Consider the following 24,949-nt stretch of genomic DNA (forward strand, 5'->3'; position numbering starts at 1 on the left):
TTATCTTTTTTCTTTAATGGGATGAAAAGGTATGAGTGGGTATATATCCCTGAAATCTGGAATTGTGTCCAGGTGACCATAAGCCAAGAGATGTTTTAGCTGTTTCGAATATAAACTGAAGCCACATCCTAGGTGTCATTCCTTATATCCAGTCCAATAATGTTGAAAATGTGAGTATAATCGTTGGGACCTTGGGGGAACAAGTAAGTGGAGTACCTCAAAATCGTGTGGATACAGGCAGTGATGAGGGGATGATGGGGAGGTGGCAACTTCAGATGTCTACAGGATTCAAGTAGGTACTGTAAATAAATAGTGCATGTAAAGTAAAAAAGTGATGTGAACTTGACGTGAGATGCTTACCGGTGACCAGCGAACATCCTCAGAGTAAGACATAGAAGAGAAGTAATTGACAGGTACTGTGAAAACGAAAACCCAGGGTTGCAGGTCTTCAGTTTTTCAAATAAAATGGAAATCCTGATTTTTTTTTTTTTTAGGAGGTCTATTGATGCTTAAAAGCTGGCAACCAATTCTTTTTTTTTTTTAATGACTTATAAGCAAGATGCAAACTAGATCACCAGTGTGCAGCCTCTACCATAAAGTCGCGTACTCCGTCAGCAAACATCCCAAGGTTTTTCTGTCACCTCATACTTCATGCCTGGAGCCATTCAAGACAGGACAGCTCTGGGCAGACAGACAGGCAGTGGAGCAGGGTTCAGGCCCAGAGCCCATCCACAGTGTTTTGATTATAGTTAGGGGGGGAAACGGGCTCACCTTGGTCCTTCCCCCTTGCATCTCCTCACTCTCTGAGAGAGAGACACAGTGCATGATGAGCTCATTCCCACCTCTTGGCTCTGCGTGTTCCTGTTGCTAATGGATATCCCAAGGCATGAAAGGTCAAGTGAATGGACTGATTTACTGGATGTCTTTGGGAAGGTATCTTAAATGGGGAAACAGGCAACAGATTAGTCAGCGGCTATGTAAAGGAGCTGACTGCCTATCATAGAAGAAACTGCTTAAAGTCGCCCTGTCTGGAGCCAAAGTAGTTGAAAGTTGGCCATCAAGACCTCAGCTGGAAAAGGAACTTGACCACGTGGCCGACCTTGTTATTTTTAAACACATGCATTTCCAGCTCATCCTGGGCTATCCTGTTCCTCACTGAAAAGTCATGCAGGGTGTGAACCTGATGTTTTTCTGACAGTTCAGTCTACTTGCCATCAACCTTTTCCTAGTTTCCTACTAGAGTCTAAGATGTTAATATTCTTCCACTTGATAGAGGAGGTGGTTTGCCTGCTCAGAAAGAGAAGTCATGCCTTTGTTTCACTATAATTTAAGGCAGCAGCTGCTGCTGCTGCTAAGTCACTTCAGTCGTGTCCAACTCTGTGTGACCCCATAGACGGAAGCCCACCAGGCTCCCCGGTCCCTGGGATTCTCCAGGCAAGAACACTGGAGTGGGTTGCCATTTCCTTCTCCAATGTGTGAAAGTGAAGTCGCTCAGTCGTGTCCGACCCTTAGCGACCCCACGGACTGCAGCCTACCAGGCTCCTCCATCCATGGGATTTTCTAGGCAAGAGTACTGGAGTGGCTTGCCATTGCCTTCTCCAAATTTAAGGCAGAATAGTTCTCAAATCTGGATTTTTAAAATATTGATTCCCTGGTCTTACCTCTGGGCATTCTGACTCAGTATGTCTGAGGTAAGGCTTGGAATTTTTTTTAAATAAAAATAATAAACTTTCTAGGTGATACGGATACAGCTGACCCATGGGCCAGCTGTGGGGTGCTATTAGACCAAACTGCCTCATGCTTACCTCTAAACAACCAAAGTCCAGCTCATTCAACCAACTTGAGAATTTTGTTTGAAACCTTTTTGCTTACTCCTAGGCTGTGGAAATTTTTTTAATTAATTTTCATTGGAGTATGTTGATTGCAAAGATTTTAATAGAAATTAATGGTTTATTTCTATCTAATAACTGAAAGACCAACTTTTTTTAAAAGTCTTATAAACATGTTGGGAATAGTGTTGCAAATCACATAATTGACAAGGGATTCGTATCCAGAATATATAAAGGAATCTTACAACTCAATAAAAAAACAATAACTGGAAAATGGGTCTGAATAGACACTTCTTTGGAAAAGACATACTAATAGCTAATAACCACATGAAAAGATGCTAATATGAGTCATCAGGGAAATGCAAGCCAAAACCACAATGAGAATCACTTCACACCCACTAGGATGGTTATAATCAGACAATAGCGAGGGTTTTCATGGATATAGAGAAACTCGAACCCTTGTGGGCTTCCCAGGCAGCACAGTGGTAAAGCATCCACTGCCAGTGCAGGAGACACAAGAGACTCTGGTTCAATCCCTGGTTGGGGAAGATCCCCTGGAGTAGGAAATAGCAGCCCACTCCATTATTCTTGCCTGGAAAATCCCATGGACAGAGGAGCCTGGCTGACTGTAGTTCACAGAGTTGCCAAGAATTGGACACAACAGAGCACAAATGCAGTTATAGTTACAGAACATTTATACATCTGCTGGTCAGAATGTAAAATGGGACAATTGCTTTGGAAAACAGTCTGGCAATTCCTTAAAAGGTTAGACGTTGTTACCATTTGACCCAGCAATTCTTCTTCTACATGTACACCTAAAATAAATAAAACAGGTGCATACAAAAACACGTACCTGAACGTTCACTGTGGCATTATTCATAAGAGCCAAAAAAAGGAAACCGTAAATGCCCAATCAACTAATGAATAAGCAAAATCTGATATAGCCATACACATACATACATGTCACAATACTCGGCAGTAAAAAGGAATAAAGTACTAAAATATACTTCAACATGAATGAATCTCGAACACAGTTCATGCAGGGCACAAAGTAGATTAGTGATTGCCAGGGGCTTGGGAGAGGGAGGAATGGAGAATGACGGCTAATGGTTGCAGGGTTTTGGGGGATCGATGGACATGAGTTTGAGTGAACTCCGGGAGTTGGTGATGGGAGGCCTGGCGTGCTGCGATTCATGGGGTCCCAAAGAGTCAGACACGACTGAGCGACTGAACTGAACTGATAACAATGTTCTGATATTAGATAATGGTAATGATCACAAAACTCTGAATATACTAAAAACCACTATTCTGGACACTGAAAGTATGAATTCTGTGGTAAAATTCATAAATCCCAACAAAGTCATTCATGTTTTAAAAAACCTGAAAGCTCAGATGTCCTTCAAAAGTGATTAGCTGCACAAACTGTGCACAGACCATGGAATATTATTACTCAGTAACAAAACATACTCCTTGCATGAGTCTTCTGGCAATTATTCTGGATAAAAATAGTCAATCCTAAAAATTTACAGACTTCATGATTCTATTTATAGAACATTTTTTGAAATGAGAACCTTTTAGAAATGGAATTGACTGCAATAGATGAGTGATTGAGGAGTTACAGAAGTGGGTGGCATTGCTGGATAGAGGTGTGTGTGGTTATGTTAATAAAAGGGCAACAGGAGGGATCCCTGTGGTGATGGAAATATTCAGAATCTTGAATGTGGTGTATGTAGATTTGTAAACTCCACACATGATTAAGTTGTATCGAACTAAATATACACCAAAAATGACTATAAATGTGACTAAGGAAATGGAACATGATCAGTGGATCAAGTCAATGTTGGTATCCTGGTTGTGATGTGGTACTGTAATTGGGCAAAATGTCACCATCGAGGGAAACCAGGTAAACAGTACACAGAATCTCACCAGCAAGGACCTTTGGTGCCTGGAGAGGAGGTAATATAGATGAGACCATTGGAAAGCCAAAGGTTATGTGACAACTTTCAAGTGCCACACAGCCAGAAACAGAAGCCAGGGATCTGGACACTGATTCCTTCATTCAACAAATATTTATTTATTTGAGTGACACCAATGCCTCTGTGGTGTTGGAGAAGACTCTTGAGAGTCCCTTGTACTGCAAGGAGATCCAACCAGTCCATTCTAAAGGAGATCAATCCTGGTGTTCATTGGAAGGACTGATGATAAAGCTGAAACTGCAATACTTTGGCCACCTCATGCGACGAGCTGACTCACTGGAAAGGACTCTGATGCTGGGAAAGGTTGGGGGCGGGAGGAGAAGGGGACGATGGAGAATGAGATGGCTGGATGGCATCACCCACTCTGTCGACATGAGTTTGGGTGAACTCCGGGAGTTGGTGATGGACAGGGAGGCCTGGCATGCTGTGATTCATGGGGTCGCGGAGAGTCGGACACGACTGAGCGACTGAACTGAACTGAACTGAACTGAATGCCTCTGATTCTCAGTTGTAGAATCCAGGCCCTGGGGTTACAGCTATTAATATGAACAACCCTCAGGCCAGCCACAGCTCAAGGCAGTACAGATGACCCCACGCTATCCTGAGTTAAAAAGTCCAGAGTCCCTGTCTGTGGGTGTGAAACAAAGGTGTGTGGTGTGAAAAGGTGGGTGTGGGTGTGAAAAAGAGGGAAACAAAGAAGGACAATGAAGCCAAACAGCCAGGGCCCACAGGGCACCAGGACTGGCAAAGATACCAAACCTCCCAAAGCTCTTCCTAAAAGGAAACAAAAGTGTGTGGTTTGGCCAAGGGACCCAGGACTAAAAGTAACGGGATAAATACCGGCGGGCAGGGTGCAGGGACTAGTTTGGGGCAGTGCTTTCAGGATGAGGATTAGAGAGCTGGCAGACTCATTGGAAAAGTCCCTGATGCTGGGAAAGATCGAGGGCAGAAGGAAAAGAGGGCGTCAGAGGATGAGATGGCTGGACGGCCTCACCGATGCAATGAACATGCACTTGGGCAAACTCCGGGAGTTGGTGAGGGACAGGGAGGCCTGGCGTGCTGAAGTTCACGGGAATCGGAAAGAGTCGGACACGACAGGGCGACTGAATAACAGGCTAACACTGACGCCCGCAGAAAACTACAACTCCCAGCGTGCCCCGCGGTACGCCCCGGAGGTCATGTGATCGCTGCTCACGTGTCTCCACTGCCGGCCGGGGCTAGAAAGACCGCAGGTAGGTGGAAGGAGGTACCGGTTGGTGGAGGGTGGAATCTGGGTCCGCAAGGGCCCCACCGCGGCAGAACCCTACTCACTCGCTGCAGGGCTCTGCAGCCTGGCATCCTGTCCCACGCCCGCTCGGGGTCGGCCGGCCCTTGCCGCGCCTTATCCCGGCCTGTCCCTACCTGGTCTCCACCTGTCGAGCCCCGGAACCCCCTCCCCAGTTTACCACACAGCAGCCCACTCTCCGTCCCGGGTGGGCCGTGGCCCATTTTCCAATGCAGCCCACTCCTCGTATTTCTGGATTCGGCCCCAGGCTGGCCTGGGTACTCTCGTTGGGCTCTCAGGGGCCTAGTGCAATGGTTACAGCTCTGGCCTGAGCGCGTGGGCATTAAGCTGCTAGTTCTGACTCTCCAACGAGCCCCTGGGACATTAGCCTCTTTCCCTCCGTCGGTCTGTTTCCCTAACTGAGCTGGTGCTTCATTCTGTGAGTTAAGAGTCAGAGAGTCTCAGTTCCCTTCACTCTGTTGACCAGCACTGGTGAAGTTTAAGAAAAAATTGAAAGCAGAGAGAGAAGTGAGGAGAATCAGATCTCAGATTTTGGGGGAGAAGGCACCATAAGGAATAGCTCTCTGTCCACCAAAGCCAGAAGGATGGAAAGAGCAGGTAAGCTGGGGACCATGGAGCAGAGTAATTTGAGGGGAAGGGAGGCTTAAGAGATTCGGGACCAGTGCAGAGACCTCTTGTGTCTGAGAGGTGAGCAGGATGGAGGACGAGGTCTCACAGCATGGGGAGCACTTGCTTTACATGGTTCTCTCTGGAGCTACACTGGAAGCCTGAGACCAAAAGTGCCTCCAGTACTCATTCACTGCTTTGATTTTTTTGCTGAGTTGCTGGCTGGGTGGCAAGTTGCATAAGAGGAAGCCCTATGGCATCTGACTGATCTTTCTGGATTTGGAGCCAGCAGGGAGACATTTTCCCTGGAGCTGTGTCCCTTGGTTGCATGCTTGGTGACATGTCTGAGAGTACCCAAATGCCCCTCTCTGATAAGTTTACAGCTCCCATCTTTGTTCAGCCATCACAGGAGGAGTCATGGCAAGAATCAGACCACCCAAGAGGCCTCACTAGACATTTTAAACCCCCCAGTGTGCTGGGGTCATGAGACGGAATGCCTCTGTGATGGGCAGTGGTGAGGTCAGTCGTGTAGGAGAAGAGAATTTAAATCCCCACTGAAATTTTGAAGGGCTTTGAAAGCTCCACAGAATTTACTCTGGGCCGGAGGGAGGTATGACCGGCTGTAAGAAACTGAAATACCCACAGTTCTAGGTGAGGATTGTTCTTCAGACCCTGAGGTGTAGAAACCAGTTGGGAAGCCAGACAGATTTGGATCTAAATCTTGCTCTGCAGCTTGCTACTGTGTGATCCTGGATGAGTGATTTGATCTCTCAGAACCTTATGACCGCTGTCATCTAAGGAATGAATGAGATAAGATATGTGCATGACACTCCTGGTTGATGCACGGCCTCTAGTGCTGACATGTCAGTACCCCTCTCTTCTGGGTTTGCGTCTTACCTGATCAGTCCGTAAGCCTGAAGCAGGCAGGAGTTGCATCTGACATCTTTCTTTCTCTGCCATTATCCTGTGGCACCCAGTGCAGTGTTCCACACACCGGCACACCGGGGTTTGGATCTCAGCCATCTGATCTCGGGAAAGTTGTTATCTTCAGATAACAGTATACCTGCCTTTCCCATCTAGGTTTAGGAGAGCCAGAACCCACAGGCCTCCTAGGATAACAGCCCCACACAGGCTGGGGCCACCCTTCCAGCTGAAGGTGTGTTCCCTCAGTTCCCCAGCGGATGAGGCCGTGAGACAGAACCCACAGACCCTGCGGGAACAGGACTCCAGGGGCCATGGCCCAGGTCAGCATCAACAGAGACCTTGGCGAATGGGGCTTAAGCACAGACTCTGGGGAGCGTGCCCGTCTGCTGCAGAGTCCCTCTGTGGACATAGCCCCCAAGAGTGATGGGGAGGCTTCTCCTGGGGGTCCGGGCAGAGGCACCACTTCCACACTTGGAGCCATCTTCATCGTTGTCAATGCCTGCCTGGGCGCGGGGCTACTCAACTTCCCGGCAGCCTTCAGCACTGCCGGGGGCGTGGCAGCCGGCATCACGTTGCAGATGGTAAGTGAGGGGGGCCTGGCAGGCAGAAATGCAGGGTGGTGGGTCTGGGCTCCTTGCCTCAAAAAGGAGGCTCTGGATCAAGAGTGGTCAGTGACACATGCTAATTACTCTCCCCTCTGCCACACATGGCTGACATTATTAAACTACTGTAGCATTCTTTCCTTTGAGGCCAGATGAGGTTTCAAAAGCCTTCCTAGCAATTAGGGAATTTCAGACATCAATTGCATATTTAATAGTTATGTGGTTATGTTTAAAAGGCAGGCCCACACCTTTTAGAACTGCATATTGAAATATTTACTGATGAAATGATATGATAGCTTGTATTTTCTTCAACATAATCCAGAGTGGCAGAGGGAAAAGATGAAACAAGACTGGTCTTGAATTGATGATTTTTTTGTTCTTAATCTTTTGGCCATCCCACACAGCATGTGGGATATTAGTTGCCCACCAGGGATTGAACCTGCCCCCCCTACACTGGCAACATGGAGTCCTAACCACTGCCCCACCAGGGAAGTCCCTGAATTGATGATTTTTGAATTTGAGATTTGAGCGATGTTTGAAATTTTCCTCAAAATTTTTTGTCTTTAAGGAAAATCTCAATTCCAGTAATCTATTAAAATTGCCCGGCAGGATAAGACTCATTTGCCAAATGGGCTTTGGGCACCAGGCCAGTAAACGCTGAGCAAAACCAGGCTGCCCTTTGCTGCCAGGCCTTTCCCACACACTCTTGCTCCACCCTGCCCGCAGGCCATGCTGGTTTTCATCATCAGTGGCCTCGTCATCCTGGCCTACTGCTCCCAGGCCAGCAATGAGAGGACCTACCAGGAGGTGGTGTGGGCTGTGTGTGGCAAGCTGACAGGCGTGCTGTGTGAGGTCGCCATTGCCACCTACACCTTCGGGACCTGCATCGCCTTCCTCATCATCATCGGGGACCAGCAGGACAAGAGTGAGGTCCCCCCTCAGTGTCTATTTCATCCCTTCCCCTTGGCCCTGGGGATCCTGCGGTGGGCGGGGAAGAGCATGGCATACCCACCCAAGGCCCGTGCCCGGCATTCACTTGGGAATCCTCCCTGCTGGCTGCCGGGCCCATGAGACAGTTGGAGATGCCGGCAGATACCCTGCAGTAGCCTGGCATCACCTTCCCTCCTTCCTCCCTCTGCAGTTATAGCTGTGATGGCAAAGGAGCCTGAGGGGCCCGGCGGCAGCCCCTGGTACACAGACCGCAAGTTCACCATCAGCCTCACTGCCTTCCTCTTCATCCTGCCCCTTTCCATCCCCAGGGAGATCGGCTTCCAGAAATATGCCAGGTTTGGAGGCCCCACCCCAGCCTGCACGGGACAGCAGTTCTGATCACAGGCAGTCAGAGACCCAAGGGCAGCTCCTCCATGCCACCTTGCCTCCAGGGGCAGAAAGAGGGGACGAGGCAGGGGCAGACCAGGGCTTGCAGAGGTTCTAGCAGAAGACCTTCCTTTTGTGTCAGCAGCTAGGGAGACAGTGGCTCTTTGCATCAGTTCCAAATGCCCTTGTCCAAGAAGGGACGAATAGTAATCCTGAGTGTGAACGCCTCTCCTTGCCTGGGCCTTGTCTTTCTCACAAAGCATGGGATTTTTTGATCATTTGGGATTGTTAGCTTCGCAGTGTGAAGGGAAGGGACTAGCTTCTTGACTCAAGAGTCTGAGAAACAGGGATTCTAACCTGTTTCCTGTGATCCTTAATTGAAGGGGTCACGCTCAGTGTCTCCACGGTTCCCTTTAACGTTGACTTTCTGGTATTAGTGCCTTAGAGCCTTCTACCGCCAGCCTTTCCTCCTTCTCAAAGGCCCTGCTTGCAGCTCTGGCCATACCTGGGCTGCTCTGATTGAAGTAGTAGATGTGCTTTGAAGCCCAGTGCCCCCGCCGCAGTCTCTGAGCTATGGAGCTGAACCACCTCATTTCCCAGTGGCCACACGTGTCAGTCTGGCCCCCTCTTGGTTTCCTAACTGTGGCTTGTTTCTCTGAAATTTATTTCTCATGCATTTCTTAAGTCTTTGTTTGAAACGATCTCCCAGTTGGTTCCTTAGACACTTTTGGTCACTAAGGTGAATGATGGATGTCCCTGGGGATAGAATCGAAGAAGAGGCAGCTGGGACTAGGGAGGAGGAGGCTTAATTCATCCTTCCTGGCAGCTTCCTGAGCGTTGTGGGCACCTGGTATGTCACTGCCATCGTTATCATCAAATACATCTGGCCTGATAAAGAGATGACCCCAGCAGACATCCTGAACAGGTGAGTGAGGGCCCCCAGGAGGAACACAGGATAGAAGCTGCACTCGGGCCCCAGGAGGTATTGGGTCAGGCATCAAAAAGCCACACAGGAGACTTCCCTGTGGTCCAGTGGCTGAGACTCCATGCCCCCAGTGCAGGGGGCCCTGGACAGGGAACTAAATACCACGTGCAATGACTAAGACCTGACATGGCCAAATAAATACATTTTTAAAAAAAAATCCCAAAGCTCATTAGGGGTTTGACTCATTGGTCATTGTAGGAAGGAGAGAAGAGGTCCTGATCTCTTTTTACTGGAGAGAAGAATAAGAACCAGAGATGAGGGCCACTTTGCCATTAACGTCTAACAGATGAGCCAGTTTTGAGAATAGGCCTTAGGTTATAGATGTTGCCAAGGTGGAACTGCACATTTTTTCAACATGTGCTTATCTTCAACATGTGCTTACCTGTATCTTCTTTGTGAAAATGAATTGATTTTCTCTCTTTTTTTTTTTTTTTAGGAAAGGTTTCTTTTTTTTAAAGCTTTAAAACTTTTTTAAATTAATTAATTTGTTTTTGGTTGTGCTGGGTTTTCGTTGCTTCTAGAGCTTTCCCCTAGTTGTGGCAAGTGGGGGCTACTCACTTATTGCGGCACACAGGCTTCGATAACAGTGGCTTCTCTTGTTCTCTTGTCGCGGAGCACAGGCTCTTGGGCTTCAGTAGTTGCAGCATGTGGGCTCAGTAGTTGTGGCTCCCAGGCTCTAGAGTGTGGGCTCAGCAGCTGTGGCTCCTAGGCTTAGTTGCTCCTCGAAATGTGGGCTCTTCCTGGACCAGGGGTCAAACGCATGTCTCCTGCATTGGCAGGCAAGGTGTATTTTTTACCACTGAGAGGAAGTTTGCTTTCCTTTTTCTTGAAAAGAACAAGCCAAAGAAGCAGAAGCCCAAGTGCAAGAACCAAAACTTCTGGATTTGAGTCCCAGGAGGGCCTTCCAGGGAGAAGGCAATGGCAACCTACTCCAGTATTCTTGCTTGAAAAGTCCCATGGACGGAGGAGCCTGGTAGGCTGCAGTCCATGGGGTCCCTAAGAGTCGGACACGACTGAGCGACTTCACTCTCACTTTTCACTTTCATGCATTGGAGAAGGAAATGGCACCCCACTCCAGTGTTCTTGCCTGGAGAATCCCAGGGATGGGGAAGCCTGGTGGGCTGCCGTCTGTGGGGTTGCACAGAGTCGGACACGACTGAAGCTACTTAGCAGCAGCAGCAGCAGCAGCAGGGCCTTCCAGAGCCTCAGTTTACTGACCTGTGAAGTGTGTCCTCTCCCAGCTCCACACTTTGTGGGAGGAATGTGTGTAGCTGGCTGGCGGGGGCTGTGAGGGGGCTGCCTGAAGAGTAAAGGCGTGGGGCCGCTGGGGACTCCGAGGGCTTCACGGGCAGCAGCATCTTGTGTGTCTGTCCGCAGGCCAGCTTCCTGGATAGCCGTGTTCAACGCCATGCCCACCATCTGCTTCGGATTTCAGGTGCCAGTTGCAAGGTCCCTTTTGTTCCCTTAGCTCACTCCCCATCCTGGGATGGAGTCCACGTTATTGGTGGGACAGGGGAGTGGTGGTGGTAGGGGTGGTCCTGGAAGGCGGAACTGAGTGGGAATCCCAGGACTTTGCCCTTTGTCCTTGGGATGAGGTCACTTCCCCACCCTGACCCTGCCCTTCACCCTCTTCACCCTGACAGTGTCACGTGAGCAGCGTACCCGTCTTCAACAGCATGCAGCGGCCCGAGGTGAAGACCTGGGGTGGCGTGGTGACAGCTGCCATGGTCATCGCCCTTGCTGTCTACATGGGCACAGGTGAGTACTCCCCTCTGAGGGCCAGACTTAGAGGGCTCCCACTGTCCGTCTTTGTCTCCAAGTCCTCTGGCCCAGGATTTCCTGGGTTTAACCCTGCATTCCCAGCACATCAAATACTTCTGTTGGCATTGGCTTGAACTTGGGGTGCCTTGGGCCTCCTCCTGCCCAAATGAGAGATGTGTGCATGCATTCATTCAACAGTTCTCAGTGGGTGCCTAGTCAGTCAGTTCCAGGAACTTTCTCAGCATGGAGAGGATGCCATAGGCAGAGAGAGGTCTGGTCCTGCTTGCATGAAATTGACAGTCTGTTCGGAGAGGCAGTCTTATAGCAGTAAACCGGCGATCAGTATGGAAATCCAGATGCGTGCCACAGTAACAGCGAGCCAGGGAAGATGTGAGTAGGGCTGGCTTTAGGGGGTGGATCACAGACGGCTCCCCTCAGAGGAGGTGGCATCTGGGGAAGCCCAAACCATGAGAAGGAGCTAGAATCTGAAGAGCCCGGGGGAAAAGCATTCTAGACAGAGAAACGAGAAAATGCCGAGTCCCTGAGGCCAGGACAGAAGAAGATCTGTGGAGCAAGCTGTAGGGGTGGGTGGTGGGCAGCACAGCCAAACCGGGAGCACAGCCAGATCCTTGAGGACTGGTGGGAGCCAGAGAGGAAGCGTTTTCAGCAGGGGTGTGGCTCGGAGAAGGGTTGGCTCTGCGTCTTGTGTGGAGAATGATGTGGATGAGGGAGCAGGACTGGGAGACCAAGAAGAATGGCCCAGTGATTGCTCCCGCAGATGGGTCTCAGGACCAGCTCTGTACTAGCCTCTGCAGACACCGCCAGGAATACGGAGCCAAGAACAAGGGAGGCAAATAGGCAGAGCCCCTGTTCTCCTGGAGTTCATGTTTTTACTAGTTGAGGGAGACAGATGATAAACAAGTGGGAAAAAAAAACCTCAGAGGAACACTGTGAAGAAACGAGAACAAGGTGATGCTGAGAGAGTGCCCGGGGTCAGGGGTCACTGTGGATGAGGAGGGACCTCTGAGCTGAGACCTGAATGAGGAGATGGGCAGACAGAAATTGATGCAGAAGCTCTGAGACAGGAACTGCTGGGGGAGTTCGAGATCAAAGAGGTAACAGTGTGGGGATGGGGAATCTGAGAAGTCAGGGAGGGGGCTTCTGAGCCCAGCGCCGACACCCTTCTAAGCCTCAGCCTTAGCCTCCAGGGCTGCTCTGTCACCTCCCCATCTGCTGGTGGACTGAGCAAGGGACAGTCCATCTCCCTAACCCTCCCAGGGTCGCTCTGACCCAGCCCTCTCATCCCTGCCCTCAGGTGTCTGCGGTTTCCTGACCTTTGGAGCCGCTGTGGACCCTGACGTGCTCCTGTCTTACCCGTCGGAGGACATGGCTGTGGCCGTGGCCCGTGCCTTCATCATCCTGAGTGTGCTCACCTCCTACCCCATCCTGCACTTCTGCGGACGGTGAGCCCCCCGCCCCATCCCTTGAAGGTTCTTCTCACCCGGGCCCCTGGATGCCCTTTGAACATGGCCTTGGACCTTGTGTAACATCCATTTTATAGAGAGAGACATTGAAGCCCATAGGAAACAGTCAGTGCCTAGGATGGCCCTGTAAGCACCCCCAGCCGGGTCTTGGGGGGCCACCTTTGTCCCAGAGTCCCCAGGACAATCTGTGAGTGCTCTGAGAACCTCTAGTCCAGGTCCCTTCCTGAACACCCTGTCTTCTGGATACCCCAGACCCTCCCTTTCCAGGAGTCCAGTGGAAGCAGTTTCCATGGTGTGTGCAAACTCTGGACCAGGCAAGGCACTCACTCTTTCACATTCATCATCCCATCTGGTCCCCATGGCAACCCTGAGAAGACTGCCACTAGACCCATTTCACAGAAGAGGAGACTGAGGCCCAGGGATTGTCTCACCTACAATCCATCCAGTTGGGGGGTCTGGCTCCATGGCTGGAGTCGGGGGGCGCTATCAGCAGGTACGCCTCTGAGCCCCTCTCTGTGTGGGCAGGGCGGTGATCGAAGGCCTGTGGCTGCGCTACCAGGGCATGCCGGTGGAGGAGGACGTGGGGCGGGAGCGGCGGCGGCGAGTGCTGCAGACGCTGGTCTGGTTCCTGCTCACCTTGCTGCTGGCGCTCTTCATCCCTGACATCGGCAAGGTCATCTCAGTCATCGGAGGCCTGGCCGCCTGCTTCATCTTTGTCTTCCCAGGTGCGGACCCCCGCTGTCCGCACAGCACTCACTCCCAGACCCTCCTGGCCTCAGCTCCTCTCTTGCTCTCCAGCTCCTCTGGGGGAGGATAATCACCAGCATTTATCAAACACCTTCAGGCTCTGTGGGAACCCCTGTTTAAGCATCACCTCCTGCAGAGAAGGTGTAATTGTCATCTCCATTTTACCCATGAGGAGGTATGAGGTTCAGAGAGGGTAACAGACCTCCCTAGAGGTTAACAAACTCAACTAAAGAATAACAGGATCTTTTCAAACTGAAGTCTGTCCAGATCCAGTTTATATAGTCTTAGCTCTTATTTCAGGAACCTGTTCCTCCGTGACTGTCAGGGATCTGGCTGGGTCAGCCCACAACAGGGTAATTAGGGTCTGGCAGTGGCACCATGACACAGAGGTTGGGACGCTTGAGTTTCAGACAGTCTGCCACCAGATCCTGGGAAACTGTCCTGTCTGCCCAGTCATGAGTTCTGCCTATACCCAGCTTATTTCTACCCAAGAGGCCAGCTGGAAAGCCGTTGCCCCTTTGCTTGGAGCAAGGGGGCCACACCTGCTCAGAAGTGAATTGGGAAGGGCCCTGCAGTGAGGGCACCATAGAGTCACCTCCCAATGCTGCCCCTTTAGCTCTAGGTCTTGTGTGCCATCCAAGGACCTCTCCTGGGAGCCAGGCTTCCAGCTGGGTGCAGAGTGGAGGCAGAGAGGGAAAACGTGGAGGAAGAAACACAGGCCTTTCTCCATCCTCCTCCCCTGTCTCCTGGCAAAGGTGGAGGCTGGCCTGTGACGGGGGGAACCCAGCCAAGCTCTCAGGGCCACCTCTTCTCTTCCAGGGCTATGCCTCATTCAAGCCAAACTCTCTGAGATGGAGGAAGTCAAGCCAGCCAGGTAAAGCAGGGCCCAGCCTATGGGCCTCTCGGGGAGGTGCTGGATGGGGAGGTACCCTTTAAACTGGTCAGAATCAGGTGACCTGTGTACTTTGAAAACAGGAGTTTTTAAAATACTGTTTAAAAAAATACATATTCATTTATTGATTTCGCTGTGCTGGGTCTTAGTTGCGGCATATGAGATCTAGTTCCCTGACCAGGGATTGAACCCAGGCCCCCTGCTTTGGGAGCATGGAGTCTTAGCCACTGGACCACCAGGGAAATTCCTTAAAATCCTTCTTTTAAAATGAGTAACGTGTTAGTTGTGACAGTTCAAACACTTCTGAAGGACTTTACGGAAAAACGTGGAAGTCCATCCTTCCCTACCACCCTGTCCCTTCTCCTGAGAGAGCTCATGTGGTGAGCATGGCCCTTGTAGACTGTTGCTGTGTGTGCGCAGATGCCTGTGTACGCAGAGTGAAGCGTGTGTGTACACAGACACATGGGGTTTTGTGTCTGGTTAGGTTTTTTCCAAAAATTATTTCAAGCCAGACACACTCTTCTACCCCTTGCTTTTTTTCACTTAACCATGTATCTTGGAGATCACACTCTGTCCACGCAAGATCTGCTTCCTTTTTCAGCGGCTGTAGAATCTGTTGTTTGAATGTGTCCTCAATGTGAACACACTTCTGCACATACAACTTGGCACACCTGTTCAAGGATCTTAGTGTCATCAATTCTTAGAAGGAAGTTGCTTTATCATAAGGCATGCTCATTTTCACTTTGGCACGTGGGTTCACATTACCCTCTCAAGAGGCAGTGCCAGTCGGAGTCCCAGTAGCAGTGAGTGAAAGTGCCCTGTTCCCCTTATCCCTGCCACCACAGTACGTAGTGGCCTTGTCAGTATTTCTTAGTCTATTGAAAACAAAACACTGCATTTTTAAAAATTTTACCTTTTTAAAGTGTTCAGTAGTATTAATGCCATTCATATTTTTGTGTAACAGTCACCACCAGCCATCTCCAGAACTGCATCATCCTAAACTGAAACTCTGTACCCATTGAACAGTCATTCCCTGTTCCCCCTCGCCCCAGCCCCTGGCAGCCAGCATTCTGTTTTCTGTGTGAATCTGACTCTTCTAGGCACTTTCTGTAACTGGAATTGTATTTGTCTTTTTTGTACCTGCCTTCTTTCACTTAGCATAATGTCCTCAAGGTCTGTCTATTGTAACAGGAGTCAGAATGTCCTTTGTTTTTAAGGCTGAATAATATTCATTGTATGTACAGGCCACATTTTGCAAAACACTGCATTGTTTTTAATAGGTACATGTTCCTGAATGGTAGAGAGGTTATGACCAGGTTGCATGCTTTTAAAAAAAAACAAACAGAAAATTATTGTGGGGACTCCCCTGGCAGTCCAGTGGTTAAGACTCTGTTCTTCCAATGCAGGGGGCATGGGTTTGATATCTGATCGGGGAACTAAGATCCCATATGCCATGTTAGGTAAGGCCCAAAAAAAAAAAAAAAAAAAACAGTTATAACCCTGCAGCTATTTTTGATACATATGTTTGCAGATGTCTTTTGACTTATTTTTTTAATAAAATGGATCACTGCATGTGCCTTGCTTTTTCCTGACCATCTTTTCCATCAGGAGACATACATTCTAATTCTGGTCCTGCCTTTGGTGTCCTGTGACCAGTCAGCTAATCGCATTAGGTGTTGGTCTCCTTACCCGTGGTCTAGGAGTCATACACCCCGCCCCATAAAACTTCGTGTGAAAGCTGTTGAGAAGTAGGAAGTGCTCTAGCCATAGGAGAAGTGGTATAAATAATTACAGTAATTAACTGATATATGGCAACCCACTCCAATATTCTTGCCTGGAGAATCCCATGGACAGAGGAGCATGGTTGGCTAAAGTCCATAGGGTCACAAAGAGTCATGACTTCAGACATGACTGAAGTGACTTAGTACATACATTTACGTGTATATGAAAGTCGGCAAAGTCATGAGTGGTTGACTGACCAGGCCCTCTCTCACCCTCTGCTCTACAGCTGGTGGGCGATGGTCAGTTACGGAGTCCTCTTGGTCACCCTGGGAGCCTTCATCTTTGGCCAGACCACAGCCAACGCCATTTTTGTGGATCTTTTGGCATAACCACTGCCTCCCAGAGAATTCTTGGCCTTTGTTGTTGGACCCAGGAACCCATCTCATAGAGCTTCAGGACCACCTTGGGCCCGGCATCATTCCCCTCCACTGGTGGGATGACATCCGCACTTCCTTTTCCAGGAACAGTGCTGGGGTGAAATCAGGCCCCACCCACGTGGACAATTTAAACTCAGCTCCCTTCCTGCTGCCCCATCCTGGCAGTGCCGTGGATGGTAGGAGGAAGTCTCATGCCACCGGGAAACCTCCTCGCCTCCTCCACCTCTCTACTTTTCCATGCCTGGACGCCATGGGTAAAGAGTGTCGGTAGGTCTCTAAAGAAAGAACTCAGCCTGACTTGTCTCTGGAGAAAGAGTGGGCACCGAGGGGTGCCATCCTCCACAGAGAAGCCTGTCCTGAGTAGAGGCTCTGCTCATCACCCTGGGACTCAGCACCTGCTCCGGTCTGTCGGCAGCCCGGCCACCAGGGGCTTCCTCTCGCAAGTCCCAGAGGTAGCCTGAAGGCATATGAGTGCACGAACACAGGTAGATGGATACCTGTCCACTGCCTCCTGGGCCAGCAGAGAGCCCGAGAGCCCCTTTGCCCATGGCTGATTGACATTTCCCAAGGCTTTTGGGGTCTTGCCCTGCCCCTTTACCCAGACCTGATGATCCAGGCATCCCTCTGCTCCTCCATCCCAGAAATCACCAAGTCTAATGTTTACAAACGGTGCCAGCCCAGCTCTGAGCCAGGGGCCAGGAGCCACCCCGTGCCACGGTGCTGTGAGTACTCCCTGAACTCTCCCCACTGTGGGGAGTCTGCTTTCTCTCTTAGATTCCAGATGGGCCCCTCTTTTCAAAGCAACAAGAGTGGGGACGTCCCTGGTGGTCCAGTAGTTAAGACTCTGCTTGCAATGTAGGGGGCACGGGTTCAATCCCCGTCAGGGAACTAAGATCCCACATGCCACGAGGTGCGACCAGAAAAGGGACAAAGGCCCAAGAGTGGGTGATGGAGCAGGCTGGGAATGCCACACGGGCTGGGCTCGTGAGGATCAAGGTGACTGTGTCTGATATCTTCACTTTGAATGGCTGCTTCTCTTCTCCCTGCCCTCCGTGCCAACCCCAGCCTGGTACCCAGAGACGAGACAAGAAAGGCAGCTGACATATCATTGACTGAACAACATTTGAATGCAGTCATGCTGGCCTAGAGGTTTCCCTTCCAGCCTGGATCTTGTCTGCTCCTTTCCCCCATCACCTCTTCACCCCCACCCTATCTTCCTGTGGAGCTCAGTCTCTCCTCACCTCCGTAGGGGAGCGGGGTGGACCAAACCATCTCCTGTCCACTTCCTCAGCTCCGCGTGTCCACCACGCCTGGCTTCGGAGGCCTGCCAGTCACATTAGGACATAGCTAGGTTGTGCCCCATGCAAGGTGAGGAGGGATATTCTCCACCTTCATGTTTTGAACATTTTGGCCACTCAGGCCAACCCAAGGAACCAAATCAGGCTTTCTCTGCCTGGAACACTCAGCATTTTCCCTGGCTCTTCCTGCCCAAAACCTCTGAATGGAGAAGTGGGGGTGAGAGGGACCCACGTTCTCAGTGAGATGCAAGAAGCAGAAGCTGGCTGCAGCCACATAGACTTCTGCTCAGCCCCAGACTGAGTGACTTGCCCTTCTTCACACCCCTTCTAGGCTCCCCCAGGGCCAGGCCCACGTGGCCATCCTCTCTCAGCCTGCTGCACAGCACCAGGCCCCGCCAGCGCCCATCTGGACAAGGTTGGGAGGATAGACATCAGCAGGGCTGCACCACCGCCTCATGTTGCATTTCAGTCACGGGTGGGGGTCTGTAAGGGGGAGATGAGCTGGAATCTGGCCTAATAACCTCAGGAGCCCCTTCCCCTGCCCTCCCTGCCTGGGCATTTTACTGTTTCTTTTTTACTTGTGCACATTCAGACCAGGAAGGATGGTTAATAAAAAGGGACTTGTGCTGCTGAGCTGCGTGGCTGTGTCTGACGCCGGGGACAGTCCAGCCCACTGGCAGAAGGAAGACGGACTGGGGTGGGCAGTAGGGGCTGGGATGTGGCAAGCCCCTTTTGGCTTCACCATCTATGACCCTTGAGTTGAGAATGGGCCCACTGCACTCCCTTTACCAAGCAGGAAACCTCAAGTGGTTCTGGACACCTCTGCCTTCTTCCACATCCCATCAGCCTTTCCCTGCTGACTTGGGACTCTGCCTTGGCTCACACCCCTCCTGTGCAGGCACACATTGGCCTCTGTGTTGTATGCCCCCCCCAACCTCAAGTTTTGGAGCTTCAAACTCGTGAGGATCCCCACTTTGTCCTTTCAGAGGCTGGTGTTGAGAGCAGGCCCCGTTGTCCCAGTTGAGGAGCCAGTCACCGTGCTCAAGTGCTGGGGAGAAGCTACTTGGCAAAGCACACCAGCTCTGCTCTCCCTTTGCTGGGCAAGACTGATGCTTAGCAAGTCATCACAAATACAAACACAGGAGTTGTGATACGTGCCAAGAAGGGAAAACACAGGATGTTACATTTGGGGGTCTGGTGCTTCTCCGGAGAGTCAAGGAAGGTTTCCTGGGGGAAGTGACATATGAACTGGCCCCTGAAGGATGTGTAGGAATGAACTAAGTGAAGAGGTGGGGAGACCTTTGCAGGCCATGGGAAATGCATTTGCAAAGGCGGGAGGAACAGGGTGCTTTGAGGAACTGGAAAGTGGCCATTGTGGTGGAGCATGGCCAGCGTGTGGGGGAGTAGCAGAGGAGAGCAGAGCATTCTGGGATGGCTTCAGTCGTCAGTGGCTGCCCCTGGTTAGACTTAAAAGTCTAACCAGCCCACCTTCTCCCACACTCTCTATCCCTAGCACACTCTTTATCCCTGCTCAGGTATTTTGCAAAGATCCTTCCCTCCTGGTGGAGATGGGGACTCTCTCCAAGGAGGAACATGATGCAAGACTAGACAGGTGGGGAACTCCCCTGTGGTCCAGTGTTTAAGACTCCAAGCTTCCACTGCAGGAGGCATGGGTTCAATCCCTGATCGGGGAACTAAGATTTCACGTGCTTTGCAGCCAGATAAAAAGACTACACAGGTGGGACAGCTTTGGGCCACGCTTCACACTCGCTTAGTGGGCCGAGAGCTTGAGGGTGGTTTCACTTTTTTTGAGTGAACAGAGGGAAGAAAAGCTTACATCTAAGCTATAGGCAAACAAATAGCCATTTTAGCCAAGACTTGTAAGTACTTAATCAGTGTCAGTCTTCCCCCTTAGACTGTAAATTCCACGGGGGCAGGCACATCTCCGTTATCCATCAGTTATCTTAGTCAGTGCCTGGAACACACTTAGCAAGTGTTCAATAGTTGTTGCGTGAATGGAAGAATATCAGCTGACACTTGCCGATTTCCTACTTTGTGCTAGCACTTGCATCGTTCACATTTGGTCTTCATGACAACTCTATGCAGAAGTGAAAGCTAAGAGAGGTTACATAGTTTACCCAGGGACACACAGGAAGTAATATTGGAGCCAGACAGCCCTCTTGCCGTGCATGAACAAACAAGTGCGCAAAGGGCTCTTAGCCTGGTGACTTCTGACTCCAGAACGGAAGCTTCTTCCAACCCTCATGCCGGCACCAACATCAGATCCTGGAACCCTTGGCTTACCCTCCCAGCCAAACCACATCAAGTGGTGGGATGTCAGCTGGCCAGTGGCTCTGGGCAAGTCACTTCCCATCTCTGAGCTTCTGTTTCCCAATCTCTAGACTGATCATCACTGACCTTATTTACCTCCCAGGATAAAGGAGAGCCAGTGTCAATAAAGTACATGAAAAAATAACAAGTGCTTTATAACCAGAAATCCACATTTACAGAAGAAATGTGAAAACTCAGTTTCTCCTCAGGAGGCCACATGCCAAGTTTCCCCTAACGCTTCCTATGAGTCAGGGTATTTCTCAAACTTCAATGTACATACAAAATTTTTATCTCCTTAGGATACAAATTCTGATTCAATAGATCTGGTGTGGGGCTTCAGTCTGAATTGTAAATGCTCCCAGTTTTGCCCATGCAGGTCCTTGGACCGCACTTTGAGTATCAGGGGACTGGTAGAAAAAGCAAAGGCTTTGACTTCAGACAGAGCTGGCTTAGATCTGAGCAATACCTCTTTACACTGGGAACTCAGGAAATCAGTTCACTTCTATGAACCCCACTTTCCTCGACTGTGAAGTAGGAGTTATGGTGCCCATCTTGTAGATGAAAATATTAAAAATCCAAGGACACATGGTAAAATATATGTGAAGTGCCTGGTAGATAGCAGGGATTATGTTGGTCATTTCCTCATTGGAAAGGAAAGCAGAGCAGGGGGCACATGGTGTGTAACTACAGTTCCATCCTTTGGTCAGTAGAGGTCACCTTTGTATAATTTCAGCTTGTAAGAGAGACACCTGTGGCTTCAGAGGACACTCCATTCCCTTGAGTCCCTGAGGTTCCTAGTGATCTGCTGCCTAGCATTTCTGAATGATGTCCCTCTAACTGGGGCAGGGCCACTTCTAGATCATGGCCTCCAACCTAGTGGGGAAATCAGACCAGTCAAATAATCTAATTATGTCGGTACATGTGCTAGTTGTAGATTCAATATTACAAATCCAGATTTGGTAATTCACTGATGTGATACAATGAAAAATTTTTCAGTAGATATGGAGGTACATTTCAGAGATAATGTAGCCAGAAAGAAGGCAGATACCCTGTCCTCCAAATACTTTATGTTTCCTGAGAGGTGGGGTGGGAGGGGAGAGGAATAGGCACATGATTCATCTATTTGGATATTCTTCCATTAAAAGTGAAATTGAAAAAAAGAAGAGATTTAATTGATGTGTTTCCTAGAGTCCAGCATGTAAGAATCTTGGAAGTGGCCACTCCATCCTAACAAGTAAAAAGTTGAACAAACCAAAAAGTCAACTCTTCTAAACTGTGTAAGATAAGTCAGACTATAAGGCACACCCCTACCCCTCAAATTGGAGAGAGACACAAATACAGAGCAGAAACCCACAAGCAGAAACCTCTGCGGGAGTCAGTGCCAGAGTAAGGGAACCTAAACTGTAATTGATGAGTTTCTGGAGGTTCAGTGCAGAGAAATCTGAAGGAGAAAAACACCAAGGAGCCCAGTCCTTTTGGGGGAAGGAGGCAAACTTTGAGACTTTGTGGGTTTTACCTGAAGTTCCACCAAGTTCTCATAGTAAACATCAGAAAAAAATCCATCATGCTTCCATCAGAGAAGGGTAAAAAGAACCATTCTGAAATTGCTAGAGCATTCTGTTCTTGTTAAAGATATGCCCTGGGGAGACACTTAAAATTTAACCAGAGCCTAACCTACCGGGGTTTTATCAGAGCCTAAGGCAATGGCAACCCACTCCAGTACTCTTGCCTGGAAAATCCCATGGGCAGAGGAGCCTGGTAGGCTGCAATCCATGGGGTCGCTAAGAGTCGGATGCGACTGAGCGACTTCACTTTCACTTTTCACTTTCACACATTGGAGAAGGAAATGGCAACCCACTCCAGTGTTCTTGCCTGGAGAATCCCAGGGATGGGGGAGCCTGGTGGGCTGCCGTCTATGGGGTCACACAGAGTCGGACACGACTGAAGCGACTGAGCAGCAGCAGCAACAGACCTAAGGGAAGGGAAACGCACAACTTCCCACTCTAGCCACTGTGTCCCACCTAAGGGGGACTGGAGAGAGCCAAGAAGCATAAGGCGTCCACGCTCAGAAGCACACAGGCTAACTAAGAGTATGTGATCCAGTCATAGGGTTACAGAACACTTCCCCTCCCCTTATACCCTGCAACCTCATTACTAAAGGCCTACTTATAGCAATTCCTTTTACCTAGCACGTTATGTCTGGCTATCAAAAAAAAAATTATAAGAGGGCTTCCCTGGTGGTCCAGTGATTAAGAATCTGCCTGCCAGTGCAGGGGACACAGGCTTGATCCCTGATCCAGGAGGATCCCACACACCATGGGGCAACTAAGCCCGAGCGCTACAACTACTGAGCCCACATGCTGCAACCACTGAAGCCTGTGTACTCTAGAGCCCAGGCTGCATGAGAGAAGTCACCACAGCTAGAGAGTAGCCTCCGCTTGCCCCAACGAAAGAAAGCCCTCACACAACAATGAAGACCCAGTACAACCACAAATTCTTTTTAAAATACAACATATACTAAAAGGCAAAAAATACAGTTTGGAGAGACAGAGCATCAGAGCTAGACTCAGATATGGCAGGGGTGTTAGAATTATCAGAGCAGGAATTTTAAACAACTACGATTAAAATGCTAAGGGCCCTCACGGATAAAGCAGACAACCTGCAGGAAGAGATAGATGGGCAATGTAAGCAGAGAGATGGAAATTCTAAGAAAGAACCAAAAAGAAATGCTAGAGATTAAAGAAGGAAAAAAAAAAAAAAAACACTTTAAGGGAGATGCAGAATGCTTTTGATAGGTTCCCAGGTGGCTGAGTGGTAAGGAATTCACTGCAATCCAGAAGACTTGGGTTTGGTCCCTGGGTTGGGAAGATCCCCTGGAGAAGGAAATGGCAACCCACTCCAGTATTCTTGCCTGGGAAACCCCATGGACACAGGAGCCTGGTGGGGTACAGTCCATGGGGTTGCAAGACTTGGACACAACTTGGCAACGGAAACAAACACACAGTATAGATTAGATACAATTTAGGAAAGAATCTCTGAGCTTTGGGATATCTCAATAGAAACCTCCAAAACTGAAAAGAAAAAAAAAAACTTGAAAAGGAAAATCGAAGAACTGTAGAAAACCAAAAGTAATAATGTACACAGAATAGGAATATCAGAACAAGAAGAGAGAAAGGAACAGAAAAATATTTGAAACAATAATGACAGAATTTCCCCAAAACTAATCAAGGCACCTAATTAACTAATCCTTTGAGGAGAAGTGGATGACAGAGGATGAGATGATTGGATGGCATCACCACTCGGTGGACATGAGTTTGAGCAAGCCCTGGGAGTTGGTGATGGACAGGGAAGCCTGGCGTTGCTGCAGTCCATGGGGTCGCAAAGAGTCAGACATGAACTGAACTGAATTAACTAATGATTGATTCAGGAAGTTCAGAGAACACCAAGCAGGATAAATGACAAAAAGTTTGATGCCAAGTCATATCATTTTCAAAAATACAAAAAAAAAAATAAAGTCCTGAAAGAAGCCAGAGGGAGAAAACACTGTACGTACAGAGAAGCAAAGATTAAGAATTACAGGATTTCGCCAGTGGTACAGTGGATAGAAGTCTGCTTGCCAGTGCAGGGGACACAGATTCCTTCTCTGGTCTGGGAGGATTCCACATGCTGTGGAACAACTAAGCCCGGGCGCCAAAACTACTGAGCCCGAGCCCTAGAGACCTCGAGCCACAACTATAGAGCACATGTGCCCCAAGTACTGAAGACCGCGCATCTAGAGCCTGTGCTCTGAAACTAGAGAAGCCACCATGATGAGAAGGTGCCCCTGTTCATCACAGCTGGAGAAAGCCCACGTGCAGCAACGGAGACCCAGTGCAACCAAAAATAAATAAATATTTAAAAATAACAAAAAAATTAAAAACCTGCCTTCCTCCTCCAACCCCCCCCCCAACAAAAAAAAGGATTACAGAGAATTCCCAGGACTTCCCTGCAGTCCAGTGGTTAGGACTCTGGACTTTCACTGCCTGGCCCTGGATTCAATTCCTGGTTGGGAAACCAAGATCCTGCAAGCCAACAGGTGTGGCAAAAAAAAACCAAGATTTACAGTTGGCCCTTGAACAATATGGGAGTTAGAGGTTCTGACCCTCAACATACTTGAAAATTTCTATATAATGTATATTTGGCCCTCTATACCCACAGGTCTCATCTACAGATTCAACCAGCTGCAGATCATGTAGTGTTGTAGTATTTACTACTGAAAAAAAATCGACTAAATACAGACCTTCGCAGTTCAAAGCCATGTTGTTCAAGAGAGTACTACACATCTGACTGCTCTGAAACTATGCAAGCATAAAGAGAGTTGAGTGACATATTTTAAATGTTAAGAGAAACCTAGAATTCAATATTCTGTAAAATGGTCCTTCAAAAGTGGAGGAGAAATACTTTCTCAGACAAACAAAAATTGAGGGAATCTGTTGCCAGTACACTTGCCTTCAAAGAACTGTTAAAAGGAGTTATTTAGAGAGAAGGGAATTTTTTTGGGGGGGTGGGGGGGTGGGGGACATGCCACCTGGCTTGGCTTGTGGGATCCCCAGGGGTAGAACCCAGGCCCCATGCAGTGGAAGTTCAGAGTCCTAACCACTGGCCCACCAGGGGATTCCCAAGAGAAGGAAAATTAAATAAAGCAAATATCACAATTATAAAGCCAGAAGAGAATACTTTGAAAAATGGACAAAAAGAAAGCTAGCACCTAAAA

The 24,949-nt window shown here is 49.2% G+C and overlaps 1 protein-coding gene across 3 annotated transcripts; it reads left to right on the plus strand.

Moving 5' to 3' along the window:
- The first annotated feature begins 4,982 nt into the window (after window positions 1-4,982).
- On the plus strand, window positions 4,983-24,716 carry SLC38A7 (solute carrier family 38 member 7). 3 transcript variants are annotated; one of them, XM_055412628.2, is made up of 11 exons: window positions 4,983-5,037; window positions 6,777-7,201; window positions 7,949-8,147; window positions 8,364-8,508; window positions 9,366-9,464; window positions 10,902-10,959; window positions 11,168-11,282; window positions 12,601-12,748; window positions 13,295-13,494; window positions 14,336-14,390; window positions 16,652-24,716. In XM_055412628.2, the coding sequence occupies exons 2-11, from the start codon at window positions 6,932-6,934 to the stop codon at window positions 16,836-16,838; spliced, it is 1,476 nt and encodes a 491-aa protein (XP_055268603.1). In that variant the 5' UTR covers window positions 4,983-5,037; window positions 6,777-6,931; the 3' UTR covers window positions 16,839-24,716. The 3 variants fall into 3 exon arrangements, with proteins under 3 accessions (XP_055268603.1, XP_088686179.1, XP_055268601.1); XM_088830053.1 differs by having other exon boundaries at window positions 16,417-16,657; XM_055412626.2 differs by lacking the exon at window positions 4,983-5,037 and adding an exon at window positions 5,059-5,687.
- The last annotated feature ends 233 nt before the right edge of the window (window positions 24,717-24,949 follow it).

The sequence above is a fragment of the Moschus berezovskii genome, chromosome 22 (assembly GCF_049115385.1).
Source record: "Moschus berezovskii isolate FMDL1 chromosome 22, NW_MosBer_1.0, whole genome shotgun sequence".
Lineage (NCBI taxonomy): Eukaryota > Metazoa > Chordata > Mammalia > Artiodactyla > Moschidae > Moschus > Moschus berezovskii.